This window comes from Mustela putorius, unplaced genomic scaffold (genome assembly GCF_011764305.1).
Source record: "Mustela putorius furo isolate JIRA1106 unplaced genomic scaffold, ASM1176430v1.1 tig00000224_pilon_pilon_pilon, whole genome shotgun sequence".
Taxonomy (NCBI): domain Eukaryota; kingdom Metazoa; phylum Chordata; class Mammalia; order Carnivora; family Mustelidae; genus Mustela; species Mustela putorius.
Window position 1 is genome coordinate 36,749,594 of NW_025421321.1, and position 22,763 is coordinate 36,772,356.

Sequence of the window (22,763 nt, forward strand, 5' to 3'; positions counted from 1 at the left end):
TTTTTAATTCAACTGTTTAATCCTTCCATATAGCATTTTAGAATATAGTGTGAGATAAAGATCTAAATTAAGTTTTCTGTAGTAGTTGAATCTCCTAGTCATTGTTTTTAATTCACTCTTTTCTCATTTATGAAATGTGAAGCATAATACAAATAATATAGGTTCATTTTTTTATAAATTAGAAAAAAAATAATTGAAATAAAGGGGGAAAAACTTGTATTTTCTTTCTACTCTGAGCTGAATGTTAACAATTTGCTTTGTTTCTCCAGATATTTTCTTCTATGGATGTATGCACATATTTTCCCTCCACATGGAATCATATTGCAATATGGCATTGTAACTTGACATCTTTTCATTCAGTAATAGATCATGACTATCTTTCCATGTCAGTCAATGCACTTTTGCGGCACTATGTCTTAATTAACTTTTCACTGAAACATGCTATACATTCAGAGAAGTGCACATTTCATAAATGTATAGCTGGACGAATTCTTACCAAGTGAACATAATCATGTAACCAGCTACCACATCAAGAAAAAGAATGTTAATGACACCCAAAAGCCCTCCAAATGGCACCTTCCAGCGATCTCCCTTCCCTGAGAGTAGCCTTTACCCTTCCATCCTGACTTCTAGGAGCATAGATTCATTCCACAGTGCCATTTTTGATAGCTTCCTAGTAGTCTGTCACAAATAAACCTATCATAATATGCTTATTATGGGTTAAATTGTGTTCTCCCAAAGGGTAGGTTGAAATCCGAACCCCCAGTACCTGCAAATGTGATTTTATTTGGAAATAGGGCCTTTGTGGATGTAATCAAGTTAAGATGAGGTCATTAGGGTGGGTCCTAGTCCAGTCTGAATCAGTGTCCTTATGAGAGGAAAAGGCCCCATGAAGATGGCAACACACAGGGAGCATGTCATGGGGGAGAGAGTCAGAGTCAGAGACTGGAGTGGCTCAGCTTCAAGCCAAGGACACCAAGGGTTGTCAACCACCAGCAGAAGCTGGGGAGAAGTAGGGAAGGATTCCCTTTCTCAGAGGGAGCCGGCCCAGTCGACACCTCAATTTCAGATTTTAGCCTCCGGAACAGTGAGAGAAGGCATTTCTGTTATTTTAAGAAATCTAGACTGAGGTATTTTGTAATGGCAGCCGTAGGAAACTAACAGACACTTAATTCGATTTTGCTGGAATTGAGATCTTTCTCACATTTTATTATTTTTTTACACTGTTTTGAATATTCCTTTAATTTTTTTTCCTTAGAAGAAACTACAAAAGTGAACTCTTTGTATCCAAGAATATTAATAAGGTATATTAGTAAGACAGTGGCTGTGAACCATCAAATCACTATCTTTAAGTGTTGTACTTGGTGAGATAGTTGATATGGACTGCTTCCTTTGTCATGTGTTTTCTTATAACTCCAGTTTCATCAGGATTCCCTAACTTGTGGGTACAGTGGACTCACATAAATGTATAACTGACTCTTGCCACCATCTGCATAAAGCAGAAAATCCCAGACCTTCATTTCTGGAAGTCTCTAGCAGGGCAGGGGGTGGGGGCGGTTATCATTCAAGTTCTCACATTCTTCCCCTCCTGGTTGACCCCTCAACATGTCCACTCATAAAGACTTTTGGGCCCTGGCTGTGCTATTTCTCTTGAGAGAACACCATGTTAACAGAAAAGACCCATGTCAAGGCTTCAGAAGGTAAAACGGGGTATGAGGGTATTGTGACATTTCATGTGGTACTCACTGCCTTGGAACCAGGCCACACTTCTCAAACAAGGCGTGAAGGGCCTGCTTTCCCTCCCTGTACTGGGGGCTGCAAGCTAGCACTACCTGTGCCCCCGTTTCTCAGAGTCCCATTGCCTGAAGCCCTGTCACCACCAGGCGTAGTCAGGAAGACCAGAATCAGAGGCAGATACCAGGCACCAGCTCCATCCTTGTCCTCGGCTCTCCCCTGCCCCATCCCTATGTGAAATATGCCTTATTGGCGAGTCACTGAGTTATCAGACTTCCTGTCAAGACATACCCAGATTTCAAGAACGGGCACACTTTATGCTCAAGCTCACTAGCTGCTGTCTCCTTGAACCTTCATAATATTTTATTAGTAGTAGGTCAAATTTCCCTGTATTACTCTACTTTTTCAAGAAAAATTCTCATATATTATTACCTGTTTATTCTTTGAGATAAATATAGGGATATTTTGGTCAACCATTAAGTATTTGTTAGGGATGGTATTAAGCCAGTGAAATTAAGAAAAGAATTGAGATCTTTGAAGTGTTTGGGCTTCCATCAAGAATGACGTCATGTCTCCGTATGTATCAGAATCTTTTTTCACAGCTCCTCCAGAGGGATTTGGGGAAGTGGAGAGGAATGGCAGAGAGCAGTCCGCACGACCATGGGCTTTGGGAAGCCCATCAGACACTGTTGGCTTGAGTGCTGCAGAGGTAATTGGAAAAGGAAGCAGGATGAGTTCTGAGCCAGCTCTGGGTATCTTCCAGGAATCCTTGATTTTTTTTTGTGGCACTGGAGGGCTTGTGTGCCAAGAGAACAAATCTGATGAAAGCAGAAAATGAGCTGATTTAGTCAATTTGCCAGCCAGGAGGAATTGTGACCAGAACCAAGGATCCATGATTCACGGAGAGAGGGTAGATGAAGACAGGTAGCAGTGGGTGCTGGGAGTGGGGCTGCTGGAGACGGAGGGCAGGGTCCAACCTCAGGAGACGGGGATTTTGGTCTGGGCTTTGCAAGCAGCCCTCTCTGTTCCATTGGGCTAGTGGGCTTCCTCCCCAGCATCTGATTTCTCCTTGTTCAACCTAAGAGTGCTCACTGAATGAATTCTGAGGGCTCCTTGAACTGATTTCTTATGTGGTATTTACTAGAGCATCCCAGGGGTTACATGGCGGAAAAACACCCCAGTCCATTAAAAACTTCATATGTAAACCAAAGGATATAACTATAGATTAAAATGATGAAGAAATGAGAATTCAGAGGACTTTTTGAATGATTCCTGCTAGTGGAATAGGAAAGAAAAGAAATCTAAAGTAGACTAAGGAAGTTATTTAAGGGTGAAGGACATCTCCAAAGGAAGTGCTTTCTAAATGAGTTATCTGATCTTGTTTGGCCAGGGGTCCCTGAGATGGCAAATTCTCTCAGACTATGGCTTCTTTTGTTGGCAGGATGAGGCAAAACACAGCTGCTGCTCCTGGGAGTAGATTGTAATAGTAAGAAGGATTTCCAAGCTGTTGGCATCCTTTGCGCTATAAATTTGAAAAAACAACACAACACACACACACACACACACACGCACGCACGAACATAACCATGTAACCAGCTACCACATCACACACACGCGTGTGCACACACACACACACAGGCACCCACTGAAGTTGCAGATTGTGTTCTTCATTCTTTAATTCCTTCCTTTTTTTTTTTTTTAAACTTTTTTAGTGCTATATTTTGCTCTAAGCTAAGGTAGCCCTGGTTTAACTCTGTCTTAGAGACAAACTATTATGCCACTGGTGGACATGTGCTCTTCAGATGGAAGGGAGATCTCTTGAAGTCCTTGGCACATAAGGATTGACTTCTCCAAGGGAGTTCCCAATACAACCTGCTAGACTGTACCTACCTCCATTATTTCATTTCTTTCATTGGGGTCCTGGCCTGATAAATCATCCCAATTATGCCCTCCAACTCCAGAGGTTATGCAAGTTATCCTTACTCTGAAGTTCAAAAATGTCTTCATTGTGGCTAACCTCATTATTAAACTCAGGCACCATTCCTTATCAGGTCTTTGATGGGGAAAAAGGAAAATTCTAAGTTTTGAATGGTAACCAGTTCCCAAGGTGGCCTCCAAATCAGTCCCCAGTGATCCCTGCCCCCCCTTGGTATTCACACGCTTGCGTGGTTCCTTCTCACATTGCACCAGGGTTAGTGTCCTTGTTGTTTGTGGTGAATGACATTTAACAGAGGTGTTGGGTGGGGAGAGGTTGACTACCAACTACCAACTAAAGTCACTTGGGCAGCCTATGCTAGGCTCACATGATGAAGAACCAAAGTCTCCAGCAACAGCCTGGGAAAAACTGAGACCTGACAACAGCCTCATGAGTGAGCTCGGAAGTGAATCCTCCCTCCGGTGGAGGCTTCAGATGAGACTGCAGCCCTGACCGACACCTTGACTCCAATCTCATGACAGACCCTGACCCTAGTTCCACCTAGCTGAGCCATTCCCAGATTCCCAACCTTGAGAAACTTTGTGAGATAATACATGTTTGTCATTTTCTGGTGCTGAGTTTCAAGGTAATTTGTTTAGTAGCGATAGATAACTCTGTGCTTTGTTTTTGATTTTTGAGTAGAGATGAATAGAGTCAAGAAGACATTTGCTATATGGAATGCCCACATATGCTGTGTGAAATGATAAATCAAGATTTGTCTATCTTGTGCCCGACTCTGATCTAGATCCCTGGATTCCCAGATTTATCTGATAATAGGAATCACCAGGCATGCTGGTATAACATACAGATTTCTAGGCCCCTTCTCTGGGTTTGGGGTGGGACCAGAAAATCAGTCTGTTTAACTAGCACTCTGGACAATTCTCTCATCAGGCAAGCCTGAGAAATATTGCAAGAAAGGATTAAAAAAATGAACTAGACACAGCCCTTCTTCAGGTAACAGTGCAAAGTGGAAAGCAAATTGGTTGATTAAGATCTCATGGAGCACGATAGGGAAAGAATCATAGAATGATAGTAACAGTTGGCGTTTATCAGGTGCCTGCTAAGCATCAGGCATTGTGTCAAGCTCTTAACGGGTTTTACCTTATTTAATCCTCACAACATCCTTATGCAATAACGTTGCCACCTGTAACTTACAAATGGGAAAGCTCAGCTTTGGTTACCATTCTGCCCAGGGTCACACAGCTCCTGTGTACAGAGCTAGGTGGAAAGGAGGCAGATGATTCCATATACCATTCTCTAAACTGCTATCATGTTCCATGTCCCAGGGGACATGAGACTCAGAGATTGTGACATCTTTGCAAATGGCAGGAGTTTTGTGCGAATGACAGGGGAAGGTGTTCAGCAAGGGATAGGGGCCCTGGGGAAGATACTGCATGAAGTATTGGAACCTGGCAGTGACTTCCAGTGTAAGCTCAACTCATTTAGTAAATGAGGAAAGGGAGCTCCAGAAATTTATGGGACTTGCCTGAGGTTTGATAGTGGCAAGAAAGGTAGAGATCCAGAACCCAAGCAGCTCCCTTTCCATTATGGACAGCTGGAGGTCAAATTAGGATTGACCTTGGATCCCTTGCTAATGAGGACTGAGCTATTCTATAGATCATTTTAACTATTTTAAGTGTATCCATCTTCAGAACTTTTTCTTCACCTCAAACAGAAACTCTGTACCCACTAAACAATAACTTCCCATTCCTTCTCCCCTGCTACATACCATTCTACTTCCTGACTCTATGAATTTGCCTATTTACTTCATATATGTGGAATCATATAATATTTGTTTTTTTTGTGTGTGTTATTTCACTTAACATGATGTTTTCAAGATTCACCCACATTGTAGCATGAATCAATTCTTCAATCCTCTCCTGTTCCCTCCCTTTTTTTACTATGGTGAAATACACATAATATTTACTATCTTCACTATTTTGCAGTGTAAAATTCAGTGAATTAAGCTCATTCACATTATTATGCAACCATCACCACGTGGATTCTTTTCGTCTTGCAAAACTGAAACTCAGTACCCATTAAACAGTCACTCCGCCTTCCCTTAATCCTCTATCCACTGGCAACCACCCTTTCTGTCTCTTTGCTTTGGACTACTCTTGGTACTTCATGTAAGTAGAATTATACAGGATTTGTCTTTTTGTGAACAGCTTATTTCACTTAGCATGATGTCCTCAAGTTTCATCCATATTGTGTCATATGTCATAATTTCCTCCCTTTTGGAGGCTGACTTATATCCCATTGATTGAATGCATTTTGTTTAACCTTCCATCTACTGATGCATCCTTGGGTGGTTTCCAGCTTTTGTCTATTGTGAATAATGCTGCCATGAACATAGTTGTACGAATAGTTATTTGAGACCCTGCTTTCAACAATCCTGGGTGTATATCCAGAAGTGAGATTGTTCATCCTACGATGATTCTATTTGTTAACTTTTGAAGAACTGTCATACTGTCTTCCGCAGTGGCTGTCTCCTTCTACATCCCCACCATCAGCACACCAGGGTTCCAATGTCTCCACATCCTCACTAACACTTATACTTCATTATTTTTTTTTAAAGATGAAAAATATTCTCAGGTATGTATATACCACATTAAGAAAAAAAGGTTCATCACTTGATAGACATTTGTTTCCATCTTTTGGCTATTGTGAATAATACTGCTACAAGCACTGGTGTACAAGTTTACGAGTTTCTTTCTTTTTTTAAGTGAAATTTCTGGATCATAGGGTAATTCTACATTTAACTGCTTGAGAAATCTAGACTTTTCAAGGAGATCCGTGCTCTTTTAAGTTGGCCCTGGTCATCCTAGCCTTCTGATCAGAAGTGGGTGGGCGGGGGGCTCCTCCCTCTTTCCAGCATCCACACGGTCCCCATGCCCTCACTTCATTGCTTTCAGGGAAGCAGTTCTCTGAGACTCTTTTACACAGAGGTGCAAGCTGCTGAGATGAAGCTGACCCGGGTGTGCAGTTGGGCTTGCCCGAGGAAGCGAGGCTTAGGTCGGTCCCGGCGTCTCCTGCGAGGGCGGTGCTGTGGGCGAGAGGGGAGGCCCCTCCGGGTTCTTTGAAATCCCACCAGCTAAACGGGCCGTGTCCGCCCTCTCTAGCGGCCGGAGCTGACCAGGTGAGCTGGTCCACAAGTCCTGTGCCCCGGGGCGGGCACAGCGGGCGGGTGGTACTCCTTGCTGGGTTCCGCGCTGAGCCCTGCTTTGAGCGCCAGCGCCCCGGATTCTGCCCGCGGCATCGTTCCGGACCCTGAGCGCGGGGAGCGCGCGCCGCTTGGGGCCCGGCTCCCTCCGGGGTGTCCTCGCCTCCAGCTGCCTTCTCTGCGTCCCCGCCACTCTGGCCCGGGCCGGACTCCGGGGTCCGCAGCCGCGCGCCTGCCCAGAGACCCTAACGTGCCCAGCCCCGCCCTGCCTCCCGCTGCTACCTCCCCGGAGCAGGGACCCCATTACGTCCGGGAGCCCTGCGTACTCTGCCCGAGCACGCCTCTCCTAATCAGCTGGCGGTGCCCAGGGCGCCCCGCGGCCACCGGGGGCGGGGACCGCCAGTGCGGGGCGGGCCCGGGCTAGGGGTGGCCCTGCCTCGGGGCCCGCGTTCCGAGGATCTGCGGCGGCGGCGGGAGCGCAACTCCAGCCGGAGTCGGGAGTGAGCCCAGAAAAGAGGAGGAAGAGAGGGGACCGGTCGGGTCCCTGCGGGCCTCTGGGAGCAGCGGTTCGTGTCCCCGGGCCCGGGGAGAGAGCCGCGACCTCGTCCGCCCGCCGGAATGCCGCAGGTACCGAGCGCGCACTCGCGGAGAGATGCTCCGAGGACCCCTCGCGGCACTGGAGGCCGCCGGGTGCAGGGGCTTCTGAGCGCAGAGGAGGCTTTTCAACAGACTTGCTTTCGCGCTCATTTCCTCGCCGGAGCCGGCCTCCCCGTTCCTCTGCCCTTGGAGTAGTCTCCGCGACTTGGTGGAAAAAGCTGGAAGCCCCAGAGGGCTTCTCAGCCGGGGCTGCAGAGAGGCTTCCAGTGATTTGCAGGGGCTGGCCAGGGTCGAGCGCTGAAGGACAGGGCCCCGGCGCACCCCGGGTGGGAACGGAATGGGGTTGCTCTTTGAGCTAAGAGCACAGGAGAAGAGATCGCAGGACAATTTCTCCCGGAGTTCTAAATCTCCCAACACCACTCCCTCCAGCCCCCACGCCCCAAGAAGTTTTTATTACTTTTTGTTTTTAAAACCTGACTTGGAGCCGTCCAGGTAGTATGCTTGGAGAGTACCCCTGGGAGGTGGGCGTGCCTCGGAGAGACATGGGGACTGCCGGGGATGAAGACTGTCCCACCAGAATTGCAGCTGTACCTGTGTGCCCCCCGGGACTTAGCCCCCTCTGACCTGTCAGCTCTCGGTTGTGCTCACACCTGCCGGGGCAAAGGGCAGGGACTGAGAGGGACAGAACTGATGGCTCAGTTCTGATGGCACATTTCTCAGAAATGTGAGAAAAATGGGGGTGAGGAGTTGGAGGAGAGAGGCCGGTGGTGGCTGGGTCTCATTGGGGAGCAGAGAGGTCCCCCAAAGACAGGCTCTGGAGATCTCACCACTAAGGAGTATGGACAGCAAGCTTTTCCAGAATACAGGAACAGCTAGGTGTCTCCCACACCCAGGAACCTCAGGCTTTCCATGCTTGCCTGCCCTCTCCAGTGTTCCCGACATTTGCGTTTGTCTCTGGACCTCAGCTCCCTTACATCCCAGCAACCTGGTTTGATGTTTCAGGCTTTGGGCAGAAATGGGACTGCAAAGAGAAGGCAGGGGTTCCTCTTGGTTTTGGGTCCCCAGCAGGGCAACTAACCCTCCTCCCACCCGCCCCCCCAATATGTGCTAAGTGGTGCAGTCATCTGGGTCAGGATTCCCCTCCCCTTCCTTGTGGCTGACTGAGGAGGCCTGAGTACTCAATAGTAATTCTTTGCAGTCCTAGGGTGTAACACCCTTCCTCTCTAGGGAGCTCCGTGCTTTACAGATGTTATTGATCTGCTGCCTGGAGGATGTTGAAACTCTTGAGTGTTAAAGCTATTTACCGCAGGACACACAACCAGTCAAGGAAGGATTTTGCTCCAGAGCCCACTTTCTAAGTCACTCAGGGATTTAGGCTGTGATTTCAACCCCGCAGCCTCTGCCTGGGGACCTGCCTTGGCAAATGCTGGGCCTGACTACTAGAGTCACAGCGGACTTGCATGTGGGGACAGGAAACCCAGGGAGAAGAGGGTAAGGGGGCTGCTAGATAGGTTCTGGGATCTTAGAGCTGTGTTCTGCCAGAGGAAGGGGACCAGCTCAGGGGAGCAGACAGGGTTGTCTCATATGCAGCTGATGGATGATAGTCAGAATAATTCCTTTGAAGCCACAGAATTGTACAATTTCACATAGACTAAGTTCAAGCTGTTAGGAGGGGGAGTAGAGTTTGGAGAAGGTCACTTTCATTCTCTTTAGCTTCCTCACACTTAGCTTTGATCCTTGAGCAAAATTGCAGTGTTTCAGATCATCAGTGGAAACGAAGTAAACTGAACCAATATCTGGTTTTCTCTACAGCAATGCAGTCTTCCCTGTATGAGTGGGTACGTGGTTTTCATTCATTTGTTTTCTCTCCCTGGTTCCTTTATTTCCACTCCATCACTTAATGTTCCTTCTGAGCAGGTGGCTAATGGGTCTGCTGGGGTTACAGGATGGTTTTAAATTTGGCCAGTTCCACTCACATGTGTAGCCAACTATTTGTATGTCTCTCAAAGGCTTAGAATGGAGCTCGGATACTGTACCCCAAGGATGCTGGCAGATATACTCTGACTCATTAAAGGAGAAGTGAGTGTAAGCAGAGAGGGGAGAAGACATCAGCTGCCCACACATCACCTCAGAGGAATTCTAAGCAGTGTTGTTTAGAGTACCACCTGGCCAGATGGAGATCACCACAGGGGTCATGGATGAGAATGCCACCAACACCTCCACCGACTTCCTTTCTGTGCTTGCCTCCCACGGGGCCCAAGCTGCTCCGTTCCCATTCAACTTCAGCTATGGTGACTATGATATGCCTTTGGATGAAGATGAGGATGTGACCAATTCCCGTACTTTCTTTGCTGCCAAGATTGTCATTGGTATGGCCCTCGTGGGCATAATGCTTGTCTGTGGCATGGGCAACTTCGTCTTCATTGCTGCTCTGGCCCGCTACAAGAAACTGCGCAACCTTACCAACCTGCTCATTGCCAACCTGGCCATCTCTGATTTCCTGGTGGCCATCGTCTGCTGCCCCTTTGAGATGGATTACTATGTGGTGCGCCAGCTGTCCTGGGAGCATGGCCATGTCATGTGCGCCTCTGTCAACTACCTGCGTACTGTCTCTCTCTATGTCTCCACCAATGCCCTGCTGGCCATCGCCATCGACAGGTGAGTAAGGGGGCATAGAGACAATAGGAAAGGGACATTGGAATTGTCCCTTCCTTTACAGGAGCTGTGGACTGATAAGAGAGATCTTTATTTCCCGTCCGTGTGGATGCATGGGGGTGGGGGTGGAGTTCGAATGTGGGCCCATTGACTGAATAGTAAGGAGTGTCCTAGTTTTCCAGCTGTGGGCAGACAGAGATAGGAGAGCTCCCTAGAGTTGAGCGGTGGGAAGGCTTTTGATCCCTCTGCTGTGGACATGCTCTTAGACGTATCTGCTCAAGGTCTAGAGGTCCACAAGTAAGAGGAAGTGTAGAGGGACAAATTCAAGTTGCAGGCAGGTACCTCTTGAGTCAACTTGGAGAGCTGAGGGAGATTTTCTCAATCCCCCAACCCAGCACCAGTTGATTTTAAAATAAGATTGATGATTTGTTTTAAACAACATAGAAAAAAAAAAAAAGAAAGAAAGAAAGAAAAGAAAGCAAAAAAGGTAGCATACTTTTACATAACATACTTATACTTCTTTTTTTGGTTGCATTAATCAGTTTGCTCCTTTCCATACATTTGCATGCAACGGTATAGAAGACCTGCTTACAGTGATGGGAAATCAAAGCAGTAAGAGCCGTCTATGCAAATCTTTCTTCTGTTGTGTTTGGTCTTCTCATTTAGGACAATCACTTGTGCTCAAGAACCAGGGTGGTTTTTGTTCCCACAGGACAATCTTTGCAAGCCCCTCTCCCCAAAGTTTACTCTCATTTACAAAGCACCTTAGTACAGTCCAGAGGGTCAGGGCCTCCATGTACTCGGATCTGAACAGTCTGTCTCTCTCCCTGAACCCAGAGAGCCTGGAGCCCAGACACCCTCCCAGTTTCGTGGCCTCAGGGCTCTGGGGGAGTTTAGCCTACCCCTCGCCATCAGGACATCCCAGGGCAGTGTTCCGGGGAAGAGTACAGCAGATGGAACCTGTTTTCTGAACCCAAAGGCAGAACACCCAAACATTGGATAACCTGGAAACAGGCCACTACCAGAACAGGGGCTCAAACCTTGTTCTCAAGAAGAAGCCTGGCTTTAAAAGCATTAAGGGTTGGGGTTTTGTCTCCCTTGTCCTGGAAGAATGGCAGGGAGTTCACCTCTTAAGCAGCCCCGGCTCTGTCACCTGTGGAAAGAAGATGCTCAGAGTCATCATCCCTGAAGAGAGCTATGTTGGCCACAGTCCTCCACAGGAATCCTGGAGCTTCTTGGCATTTCAGCCATCCAGGAGCAGACCCTGGGTGAATCAGGAAGGGGACAGTCAAGTGGAGTATCTGCCCCTTAGCCCCTTTCAGGGCTGTCAAGGAGGGACTCCAGGAACCTTGTCTCTGGCCTTTCTGAAAACAGAGGCTGAAAGCATAGAGGGTCCTTTCCTGCAGTTTCACTCCAGGAGGACATCTTTGCAGACAGCGTGCTCTCAGCCACTAGAAGTGGGTAGGTTCATGCCTGCTTTGGGGCAGGCTCCTGATCCCTGGACAAGATCCTTTTGAGGTTGTAGGGACCCACTTGTCTGAAGGGGGTCACACTGCAGGAAGGAGTGGCTTCAAGGGTGACAGAGGCCAGGATAAGTTAAGGGGCATCGGGTTATCCTGAACACATAGGACATGATATCTGCGTCACCCAGTCCACCTCCATCTACTGCTTTTTTTCACATTCGTACCCTACTTTTATACCAGTCTGAAATCCTGCAGGCATTTCTCTTGCAGTGCGAGTTTCTGTAATATAATTTAGATACAATAAGAAGAGAACATGCTTTGCTTCGTGGGACTGCTAGCGTTTACAGTGGGGTTGTGATTAGAGACTTGAAGCCAAACACTGGAGGAAAGCGCTGTTGCCTACACAGGCCATCCAGGGGTCTTGGCCAATGAACTTGGCTGCTCCAAGGTGTGAAGTTCCTTTACTGATGTTTGTGATCTTTGCTTCGAGGTATTTGTATGTGTTTTTACCCTCCAGTTTGAGTTTCGTGGGACAGGACCTCATTGATTTTTGTGTGGCCATGTGTGTTGTTCAGGATTTGATCAGGGGTTTTTGTGTGGCCATGTGTGTTGTTCAGGATTTGATGAGGTTCTATTTGGTTAATTTGGGGCAAATCACATGTATCTCTATATAACAAATACATTCCAGTTATAAAAATGCCTTTATTTTTGTTTAATGAAATTGGAGGAGTCGTGTTAGTGGAGGAGTCAAACCCCCACTGCTGTGGTATTAGCAGCCGGCCCCATGAGAGTTCTTAAAGATCTCTCTGCCTTGGTTTTCTTATGGGTACAATGGGAGTAATAGTAAGACCTAAGGATTGGTTGCCTTGAAAATGAAAGCAAGTAATATATGTAATTGTTTGGAACAAGGCTTAAACTGGAGAAAGCAGCCAATTAACAGTGGCTCTTATAATTCCTTAAAGTATAAATCCTTATAAATATTATAAATCCTTATAATTATAAATTATAATTATAAATCCTTATAAATTATACATTTATAAATCCTTAAATTCCTTAAATTAACCCTTCCAGGAACAACAATGAAACAAAACCAAGTAAACTAATGAACATTTTCTATTGAAGTGATTCATTTTCATTGAAATGATTGTTTTCAAAAGAAGATAATGCAAGGTTTCTAAGAAATGCAGCTGTGAAGCTGTAGTGGAACAGAAAGAACTGCTTACGTTCTAGCTCCTGCTTCTGTGGTTGGTGTCATGGCTCTCCCAGACATCTACAGTAGCAAGGCTCCCTTGTCACAGCCGCTTGCCTCCTTTCTCCAGCAAGCCTTTGCTTTACAGGACGGGTCAGTGTTCACCCTTCCCCACCTCCCCACCTACACCCTGTTCACTTCGGCTAGGGCTCCTTTGCTCAGTGTCTCTTGGCTCAGCCGGGCTGCCACTGCTCCTCTCCTCACAGCCCTTGCTAAATGCTCATTTATTCAAACAACGCATTGTTGTAGAGAAGCTACGATGTGACAGAGACCTGTCCAAGCACTGGGGATACAACAGTGCAGGAGAAAAAAAACAGCTCCTCGATTTAGTGGAGCTTTTACCCAGAGATAACAATCAGGCAAATAAACAGAGGTAATTTCAGAAATGTTCTGAACAAAAAAGACAGACATTGAAAGTGACGGAGGGTGGTTGCTGCTCCAGGTACCTCGTCAGGAAAATGTCCCTGAGGAGAAGGCATTTGAAGGGAACTTTGAAAAAAAAAAAATAAAATAAATAAAGCCAGTCTTGCGAAGATTGGGAAAACTCATTCCACACAAAGGACATTATCAGTGCAAAGGTCCCAAGACAGGAACAAACATGAAGGGTTCTAAGAACAGAGAAAAGGCTCCTGTGGCCTGAGGGAAGAAAGCCAGGCTGCAGCTAAATTAATCTTCCCTCTCCTACACATCTCCCCTCTCTTACTCAAAAGACCTTTACGAACTCCATTGTCTACAAAATATAGCTCAAATCCCTTCGCCTTTTATTATGATTATTGAGTCCCAGAGGGCTTCTAAGTCTCAGGCTAGGACAACACATGGATGTCCTGCTTTCTAAAAGAGGTTGCAATCTTTTTGAGAACTGGCACGATGGCTTTTTACAACTCTATTCATTCAGTTGCTGAGAGGGAAGTTTTACCAAAGTCCTAGGTGCTCAGAATTCACTGTCAGCAAAAAGTTACAAAAGAAGTAAGACTGAGTTCTGGAGGAGCTTACTGTCAGGGGGAGGGGTGGGGCCAGGTGAACTAACACTTAGTAAAAGTAAAGGATAAATTCTAAATGCAGTTTACGGAAGGGTGACATCATTGTGTATTAGAGTAGTCAAACGGGGGGAGGAGGAGGAGGACTTTTAAATGGCCTTCAACAAATGAGTCAGTAAAGGACAGGAGAGGTTTTCCACGAGGGTAGTGCATTTTTTGCAAAAGACGAGGTGGGGGGGCACCTGGGTGGCTCAGTGGGTTAAGCCGCTGCCTTCAGCTCAGGTCATGATCTCAGGGTCCTGGGATCGAGTCCCACATCGGGCTCTCTGCTCGGCGGGGAGCCTGCTTCCCTCTCCCTCTCTCTCTCTCTCTCTCTCTATCTCTCTGCCAACCTCTCTACCTACCTGTAATCTCTCTCTGTCAAATAAATAAATAAATAAAATCTTTAAAAAAAAAAAAAAGACGAGGTGGGGATGCTTGAGGTATGAGGTCCCTTGGGGAGGTCTGTGGGATCCTGGGGGGCAAGGAACAGAAGCAAAGTTGAGATCAGAAAGGATAGGTTCATATTCCAGAAGACCGAGGTATAGGTAGTCAGACCTGATGGAGCAGGAAGTTGAAAAAGATCATCAGAGGAATCTGTCCTCCAAGTTCTGGGTTCCCTATTGGGTGTGAAGACACCTGCACTGGCCTTGATGTGTAATCCATAGATCCCAGAGCATGTGGGACACTGGGGAATTCTCTCTTCTTTACCCAGAATCCCGGGGGAAATGGCCAGCCAGCCTGCCCACTGACCTCCCTTCTCTTCTGTCTGCATGGGGCCAGCTAAGGCTTGAGTACCTATCCTAGGTCTCAGGATGCACAGATGCTCCCCAGTGAGCTCACTGATGGGGCTGACTGGCCCAAAGAGCAGGTTCTGAATTCCCTGATGATCTCCGGAATGGCCTAGAAGCTGCTGCGACCACCATTTCCATGGTTTGATCTGGGGGACGGGGTCCTGGGTGGGGATAGAGGGAGCCCAAATACTCTTTGCTTAATCACTCAGCCTACATCATCAACAATCCCTGCCTGGATGTTTCTTTGTCCAGCAGCCTTCATTCTTTGTTCTCTGTGAAAGGTTGGTTCTCAGCGAATCTGGACCTGAGCCATTATATTGGTAGACACATAGGTCAAGCCAATGGGATATTCATAAGAAGAGAAAAGTAGCTGCCGGTTGCCCAACTCCTTGGCACATCAATAGCTAAAAACCAACTGTGTTGGAGAGAAAAGAGAAAAAAAAGGTGCTAAGATTCTGCTAGGATGCTAGGAGGGTAGGAAGAAGGAGTATGGCTTGCTCCAGTGGGAAAGGGAGGGGACAAGTGGCTTATTGGAGACCCAGATGGACTTGGAGCAAGATATGAATGGGTCTGCATCATGGTTCTGTCGCCATCTAGCTGTGTGGTCTTTGGCAGGTATTTAACTTCACCGAATCTCAGTTTGCTCATCGGTGAAATGGTCATCTTGGTTCTCTTACCTATTCAATAGACTTGGGGATATGTAATAAGAAAGTGGACTTAAGAATGCTCTGTAATGGGGCGCCTGGGTGACTCAGTGGGTTAAGCCTCTGCCTTCGGATCAGGTCATGGTCTCAGGGTCCTGGGATTGAGTCCTTCATCGGGCTCTCTACTCAGCAGGGAGCCTACTTCCCCCTTTCTCTGCCTACTTGTGATCTCTTTCTCTGTCAAATTTTAAATAAATAAATAAATACATACATAAATAAATAAAATCTTAAAAGAAGAAGAAGAAGAAGAAGAATGCTCTGTAAATTGTAAGCTGCTTTACAAACACAAGCAAGTGTTACTGTGCTAGAGTTCTGGAATTCGGATCCCAGCAGAGCCAAAGCCGCTGGCAATCCGTGAAACAGTTTAATGATTTTCCTTTTGGTAAATAGATTTGGAGGGCCTCTTGCACAGCCCATGCTAACCCTGGGGATGGAGTTGGGGTGAATGCCCAGAGAGCCAGGATGGGATGAACATCTGATGGGGAGTCACAGGTTACCCTGAAGATTAATTTTGACATGAAGATAAATAGATCCAATAAAATAGAAGGTAGCAGAGAACCTGAAAACAAACTATTTGCCAATAAAAGGTTAAAAAAATTGCTACATATACAGAATAGCTCAGAAAAAAATACATTTTATGCTGCCGACCATTTCTTGTAAATTTGAAGCTTATGGTTGTTTATGCGCAGTTGAAGCTTATGGTCTGAGGACCCTGATGGGGTCCCGCAGGACCAGCCAAAAGGGTTCCTGGCTGCACGCAGGGCAGAAAGCAAACATGAGCCAGCACGAAGGGAGAGCCGTTTATTGAAGGTTTAGGGAGAGTGCAGGGACAGACAGAGTGGGAGACTCAGAAAGGAAAGGAGGGAATCTCTCTTTTGTTTGAGGTCTGGAGTTTTTTTAGTGGGAACTGTGGTCTAGTATATGTGTCCTCTCAGGCATCCAGGAACTGGTTAGAACAAAGACCAGGGCCCAGGGGTTCTACAATATGCATCTGATGGCTTCATCGGGTCATTCTCACCGGTCCTTTCTTAGGAGATACCTATTCTAAAAAAATCATTGACTTCTTATCCCTTCCAAGGAGGATATATACTTTTTGAGTTGTGAGGCATGTGTAAAATGGGGGTGTGGTTCCTAGCAAGAATAGAAGCAGGAAAAGGAGCAAAAAGGCAGATTTTTATGGAATCCTAGAGTTTCCCTCTCTCACAGTGTCTAACTGGAGCTTCGCAGTATCTCTGTGAGGTTGGCGAGGCAGGTGATATTACCATGTTACAGAGGAGCAAACTGAGCCCACTAAGGGCTAAGAAAAATGCCTCAAATTCATATAACAAGTTTGTGGCCAAGCTGGAATTAGATTCTTGGTCTTCAGACTCCTCTTCTGCTCATTCATTGAAAAAAACACTCTGATCTTGAAATACCATAAAGACTTAGGATGTTGCCATTGAGAGAGGAAGGAATAGAATTATCTAGTGAAAATTCATATAGTAAACAAGTATGGCAATATTCTTCAACAGAATAATCAACAGAACATGGGGCAGATAAAGAGGGAGAGAGTGAGTGAGAGCAAAGGTGCCAAACTCTTAGACTTTGTTATGAGTCTGAGTGAGTTTCATGCACTCATCAGAGTGGGAGCTCTGCAGGCTTTATGAAGGGCCGTATGTGTGCATTGACAGGAGCGTTGCCAATACCCTATAGATATTCCCATTCCACCCTTCAGCGCTCGGAAGACTGGCAAGAGTGACAGGGACTGTTGCCCGTGGCCAAGCATGTCGAACAGCCAGTTGGGTGTACAGAGGGTGGACCCAACCCATCCAACTGCATCTGTCATCTCTGGAAGAGAGCGGGAATCTCACTCCAGCGAACTCTCCAAATGACACTCAGTGGGGTTGGCTGCCTGTGTTTGGGGGAAGAGGGACACAAACAGCAGGAACATAATCAGGAAAAAAAAAAACCCATAGGAATGAACTTCTTCCAATCAAAATCCCAAGAACAATGACCTCAAAGAGATTTGTTTCAAAGGAAATAGACTCAGTCTGGCTTTCCTTCAGGCTTCTCTCACATTTGCTCTTGGCTCTACCTGGAATAAGCCAGGACACGTGAGAATGTGTTTATTTCCAAAGTTGTTTAGCCATTCCCTCCCACTTCACTCTCCATCTTTCTCGTTCTTCAACTTCTACTCCCTGCCAGACACAGAAAGTCTTCCAGGAAACCAGAGCTCTCTGGGAAGGAGGCTTTCATACCACACAAATGACTCACATCCCCCAGAAAGTGCTCTCTCTCCCTTCCTGGACCACTATGGCAACAGCAGTGTGGTTTTTTGCAAAAGGGCAAAAGCAATATCTTTTACTGTCTGGTGCTTTGTGGTTTAAAAAAAAAATTCAATGTATATTCTTAATTGATTTTTCACATCAGCCATGAGATAGGGCTAAATGTTTTCTATCAAGGGTCCTGTGGTATATGACCTTGAGAGAGTCACTCATCTGTCTCCAGGTTCCGTTTTTTACACCTGGAAAATAAGGAACATGGTCACATGCTCTTCCTTCACCTTTGCAAACAGAGCAGTATTTTTAAAAATGTGGAATAAAGACCAAACATTGTCCACTGCTTCCACTGGAAAGGGTGAGTTCTCCCGACAACTCTTTGTAATTATCAGGCCCTTTTACCTCTAAACAGTGGGGTAATTAGGATGGAATGGCCCTGGAAACAGGAAGGACCTGGGAATAGTGCCAGACCAGAAACCAACGGAAGGCTTTACTACTACATTTAATAACAGTTACCCTTTATTGCAGATATATCATATTTAAAACTGTGCCAAAAAAATTGCATATACTTTGGCACAAACAAGCAACCTTAATTTTGTAGGTAAGAAAACTGAGATTCGGAGAGATGAAACAAAACCTGCCTGAGCTTGCAATAGCCAGTAAGGGGCGGAACTGTGGTTTGCACTTCAGCCTGCTTCTCTTGAGAGCCCACACAGCTGTTTATCCTGCACAAGTGCACCTTCTGTTGTTGCCGAAACAGTACCATCACCCAGAAATTCCCGCTGGCAGTGGTTGACCCTATTTCTGTTCTTGGTCTAGATATCTGGCCATCGTCCACCCGCTGAGACCCAGGATGAAGTATCAAACAGCCACTGGCTTGATTGCCTTGGTGTGGATGGTGTCCATCCTCATCGCCATCCCTTCTGCCTACTTCACCACCGAAACGGTCCTCATCATCGTCAAGAGCCAAGAGAAGATCTTCTGTGGCCAGATCTGGCCGGTGGACCAGCAGATCTACTACAAGTCCTACTTCCTCTTCATCTTTGGCGTTGAGTTCGTGGGCCCCGTGGTCACCATGACCCTGTGCTATGCCAGGATCTCCCGCGAGCTGTGGTTCAAGGCGGTGCCGGGCTTCCAGACGGAGCAGATCCGAAAGCGCCTGCGCTGCCGCCGGAAGACCGTGCTCATGCTCATGGGCGTCCTCAGCGCCTACGTGCTGTGCTGGGCGCCCTTCTACGGCTTCACCATCGTGCGCGACTTCTTCCCCGCCGTGTTTGTCAAGGAGAAGCACTACCTCACCGCCTTCTACGTCGTCGAGTGCATCGCCATGAGCAACAGCATGATCAACACTCTGTGCTTCGTGACCGTCAAGAACAACACCCTCAAGTACTTCAAGAAGATCATGCTGCTCCATTGGAAGTCTTCCTACAATGGGAGTAAGTCCAGCGCAGACCTTGATCTTAAAACCACAGGGGTACCGGCCACCGAGGAGGTGGACTGCATCAGACTGAAGTAACCTGATGGACCTTTCAAAGTTTAAACAAAGACCTTTGTGACACCGACCGGTGTCCTGGGATACAAACCATCAACCAAGAACACTTGGTTTGAGTGCATGGACGAGGGTGCGAACACTGTGCTCAAGGAACTCAGCATTTCTAAACCTGATGTGACTAGATACCAGCACCAGTGGCCAACACTCACTGAAAGCCTCGTCTGTGCAGAGTAGGCACTGGTGAAACTTATGTATGTTGACAACATTTAATTGGCAAAAAGAAATAAGGATTAAGCCAAGAAAAATATTGGGGCATAGAAAGCCTGAAATGAGAGGCTCTCCGGAGGGGAACCCAATCAATTCCTTTGGATTAAGGCATCTAGGACTGTGGTACATGTGGTACATGTGGTACATGTGGTACGTGTGTTTGTAGGATGGTCTATCTAACCATCTCAGCTACTCATCAGGTACTGATGTAGCTCATCTCTAGGATTGTCCTTAGACTTGAGTTCACTCCTAATGTTTGTGGAGTTGGAGCAAGAATACAAAACAGGCTCCTACTTCTTTATTCTCATCCCTTTACTCTCATCTCTGTTCCTGACTTTCACTGGAAGGAACCTTACATGCATGCACATGGACACCACAATATGCATGGGCAAGTTCTGTCCAAACACTCTTCCCCAGCACTGATCCATGGCTACCCCTTGGGCTTATGGCTGTGCCCCTACATAGTGAGACTCATTATCAGGAGAAGCCACACAGACCCTAGAAGCCATTTGGTCAAGGTATTAAGGGGTTCTGGGTATCTTGACTTGTCCCAGGGAAGGCTTAGGCTCAGGATAAATATGTTCTCTTGGCTCCATGGACTTCTCATCCCATGGGGAGAAGTGCAAATGGCAGACCTCTGAAAGCCTGCACAGCTCAGGTCAGGAGCTCAGATTTTCTGGGTCAAAAGATGATACTGCTTCTACCTCTCAGTTGTACTGGCTTGGACCCTTTAGGCTTCTTCTTAAGTCCTCCTTTTCCTTCTCTTGTATCCATGCTTGTGAAGCATAGAATCTCTGAAAGTAGACACAACAACTCATGTATATGGCTGTCCACCATTTTCCATTTCCACCAGCATTCACCCTCATTGTCACGATTTGAGAGCAAGATGTGTTTGTCATGAGTGCCCAAAGTCCATCACAGTTATTAATCCTTTGGATTAAGACTTATTTTTCTTTTAAAATGGATATACCCTTGGGACAGATTACCTGCCATATTTCTACTCCTCATTGTAAATGAAGCTTTGTGATCTAGTGGCAGATGGTGAAGGTTGGTGGTACGGCCCTGGGCACCCAAGAAAGATGGGGACGTACAAATGGGTGGTTGGTGCCTGATGAGATTCAGTGACTCCACAGACTTATGGAGGGCTCATCCTACTTTCTAACGCACCTTCATTGTTCGGAGTTTCAAATTTTGGAATTTGAACTCATGGAACCAGAAGATCTGATCCAGCCTCAGCTCTGTCCCCTGTGTGACCCTTGGTAAAGCTTCTCAAGGGGACAAAGATAATACCCGTGATAGCTCCTGATAAGAGGGTTGTGAAGAATCAATGAGATAATATGTGGGTAAACTCTTCAGCCACATGAGTCATCAAAGGAATGGACGAATAACTATGTGTAACATGCCTGACAAGGAAAAACTTGTCACCTTGGCTTATGTATCTAGAAATTTTACCATCTCCCACTTTTTATTAATCATTGCGTGAATTAGTCCTTTACCTCTTTTAGCCGTGTTATATGTGTTACGTTCTTAACACATGCTGGTACAACAAGGCAGTGAAATTTGGTGGTAAAAGTGTAACAGGAAGTGGTAGAGTGTCTCCAGTCAGAAGATGAGCTCAGGGTTTTAGGAATTTCAGAATCAGACTATCTTTGAAATCATGGAAGTGTTGGCCATGTTCCTGTGCCTTTTCCCAGCCAGCATGAATCTGGACAATGTGATACTGTATCTCAATCTTTTTTTACTGTCATGAGTATGTGTACCTAAAGAGTAGATGTGTTCTTTTCCTCTCAAATAATTCTAGAATAACACATTTCTAAGGCTATTTAATTGACACTCGTATGGCGTTTCCTCCCCAAATATAGTCAACTCTTGATTTTTGGCAGCCAAGTTTATTTTTTTAATAGTTACTTTATTTCCCTGGAAGACCCATTCAGAAACTCATTTATTTCTTCCTATTAACCATCGAGCAGACTTATTCTACAGTGTAATGGGAATACTCTCAGAGAATAAAAACTGATTAAACTATTAGCCCAAATCCAACATACCTTGGAAGGTAATTCTTATTTCTTATAAAATTACATGTTACCTTCTAAAATTGGGAAAGTTAGCTTTGAACCAAAAAATAATAACAGGACATAATTATTTGTTGTTCTGTTCACCTTTTCCATTAGAAATTCTAAGCAAGAATTGATGGTTAAATAGGAGATTTTTATGTGACAACCAAACTTCTTTTTGCTTTTCAGCCTAGAACGTATCAACTTTTCACTTGCTGAGCCATCTGTAATATTTTTAGATGTTGTGTCTGCTTGTGAATTTACAGTGAATGAAAGTGTTGTGTTGTGATCAAACAAAATAAAAAAAAGGTACATATATAATCACGGACCATAGTGTGCCTGTAATTTTCACCCCTCTTTCCCACCCCCTTCTCAGTTACGGTGTGGTGCTGCTTTCAGTGAGCACTGAATAGAGGCTGATTCCATGATCACAGCAATTGTGAGAACAGTACTAACTCATACCCCTTTTGCCTTTAAACCTTTCTTCTCTGTCCTATGAAATCCTAAGAGATTTCACTGATTTAGGTCTTCTTCCTATAAGTCTGCTCTGGTAAAACCATTAATGCTTTTTAGCATCTGAATGCCAAGACTTGAAATCTGAGGACCTGTTTATGCCTGTTACATAAGCTAAGGCTAACTCTTTGAATAGGCTTAATGTCTGTGCATGGGAGAAACTGACCAGGAGATGAACCTAAGATTCTACACCAGGTTCAGATGAGTGGCTGACTCACTGAACTGAGTAGTAGCCTGCCCAGCTGATGTTCTTTCCAAAAACTAGAGGTGAGCCCGACAAGGTGACACTGGTGATTATGTGTTCTGTTGCTGTTCTCTAGGTACTTTCAATATGCAAAGAGATGTGCATGTTGTCATAAACAGAAGGATAAAGATGTGATTTTACAAAATCAAACCATTTCCTTAACCAAAGTAGAAGAGAAGGGCAGATTTACAACAAATCTTCTGGAAATTTTGCCTAATGATTACACATTTTAAAAATAATTTTTTTAAGACACTAAAACTGGGTGGCTCAGTCAGTTAAGCATTTGCCTTCAGCTCAGGTCATGATCTCAGGGTCCTGGGATCGAATCCCCTATTGGGCACCCTGCTCAGCGGGGAGCCTGCTTCTCCCTGTCCCCCTGCCTCTCCCTCTGCTGTGCTCTCTCTCTCTCTTTTCCTCTCTCTCTTTCAAATAAATAAAATCTTAAAAAAAAAAAAAGACACTAAAACATGGCAAGGTGGTCATCACCATGGCAAGCCTTCAAGCGTGAAACAAGTTCCATGCTTACAAAAAAGAATGCTAAAGAATTTGTGAGATGGCCAGAAAATTCTAAGTATGAATCCTGTT

At 45.8% G+C, this 22,763-nt stretch overlaps 1 protein-coding gene across 1 annotated transcript; it reads left to right on the plus strand.

Moving 5' to 3' along the window:
• The first annotated feature begins 6,928 nt into the window (after positions 1 to 6,928).
• Positions 6,929 to 21,741, plus strand: PROKR1 (prokineticin receptor 1). The gene is made up of 3 exons (XM_004742096.3): positions 6,929 to 7,499; positions 9,479 to 10,127; positions 18,428 to 21,741. The coding sequence occupies exons 2-3, from the start codon at positions 9,643 to 9,645 to the stop codon at positions 19,122 to 19,124; spliced, it is 1,182 nt and encodes a 393-aa protein (XP_004742153.1). The 5' UTR covers positions 6,929 to 7,499; positions 9,479 to 9,642; the 3' UTR covers positions 19,125 to 21,741.
• The last annotated feature ends 1,022 nt before the right edge of the window (positions 21,742 to 22,763 follow it).

What these genes read in the sequence shown, in the direction of transcription:
- PROKR1 (XM_004742096.3), top strand. Translation starts at nt 9,643, where the DNA reads ATGGAGATCACCACAGGGGTCATGGATGAGAATGCCACCAACACCTCC. An exon ending in CTGGCCATCGCCATCGACAG is followed by an intron (nt 10,128 to 18,427) that starts GTGAGTAAGGGG and finishes TTCTTGGTCTAG; the next exon opens with ATATCTGGCCATCGTCCACC.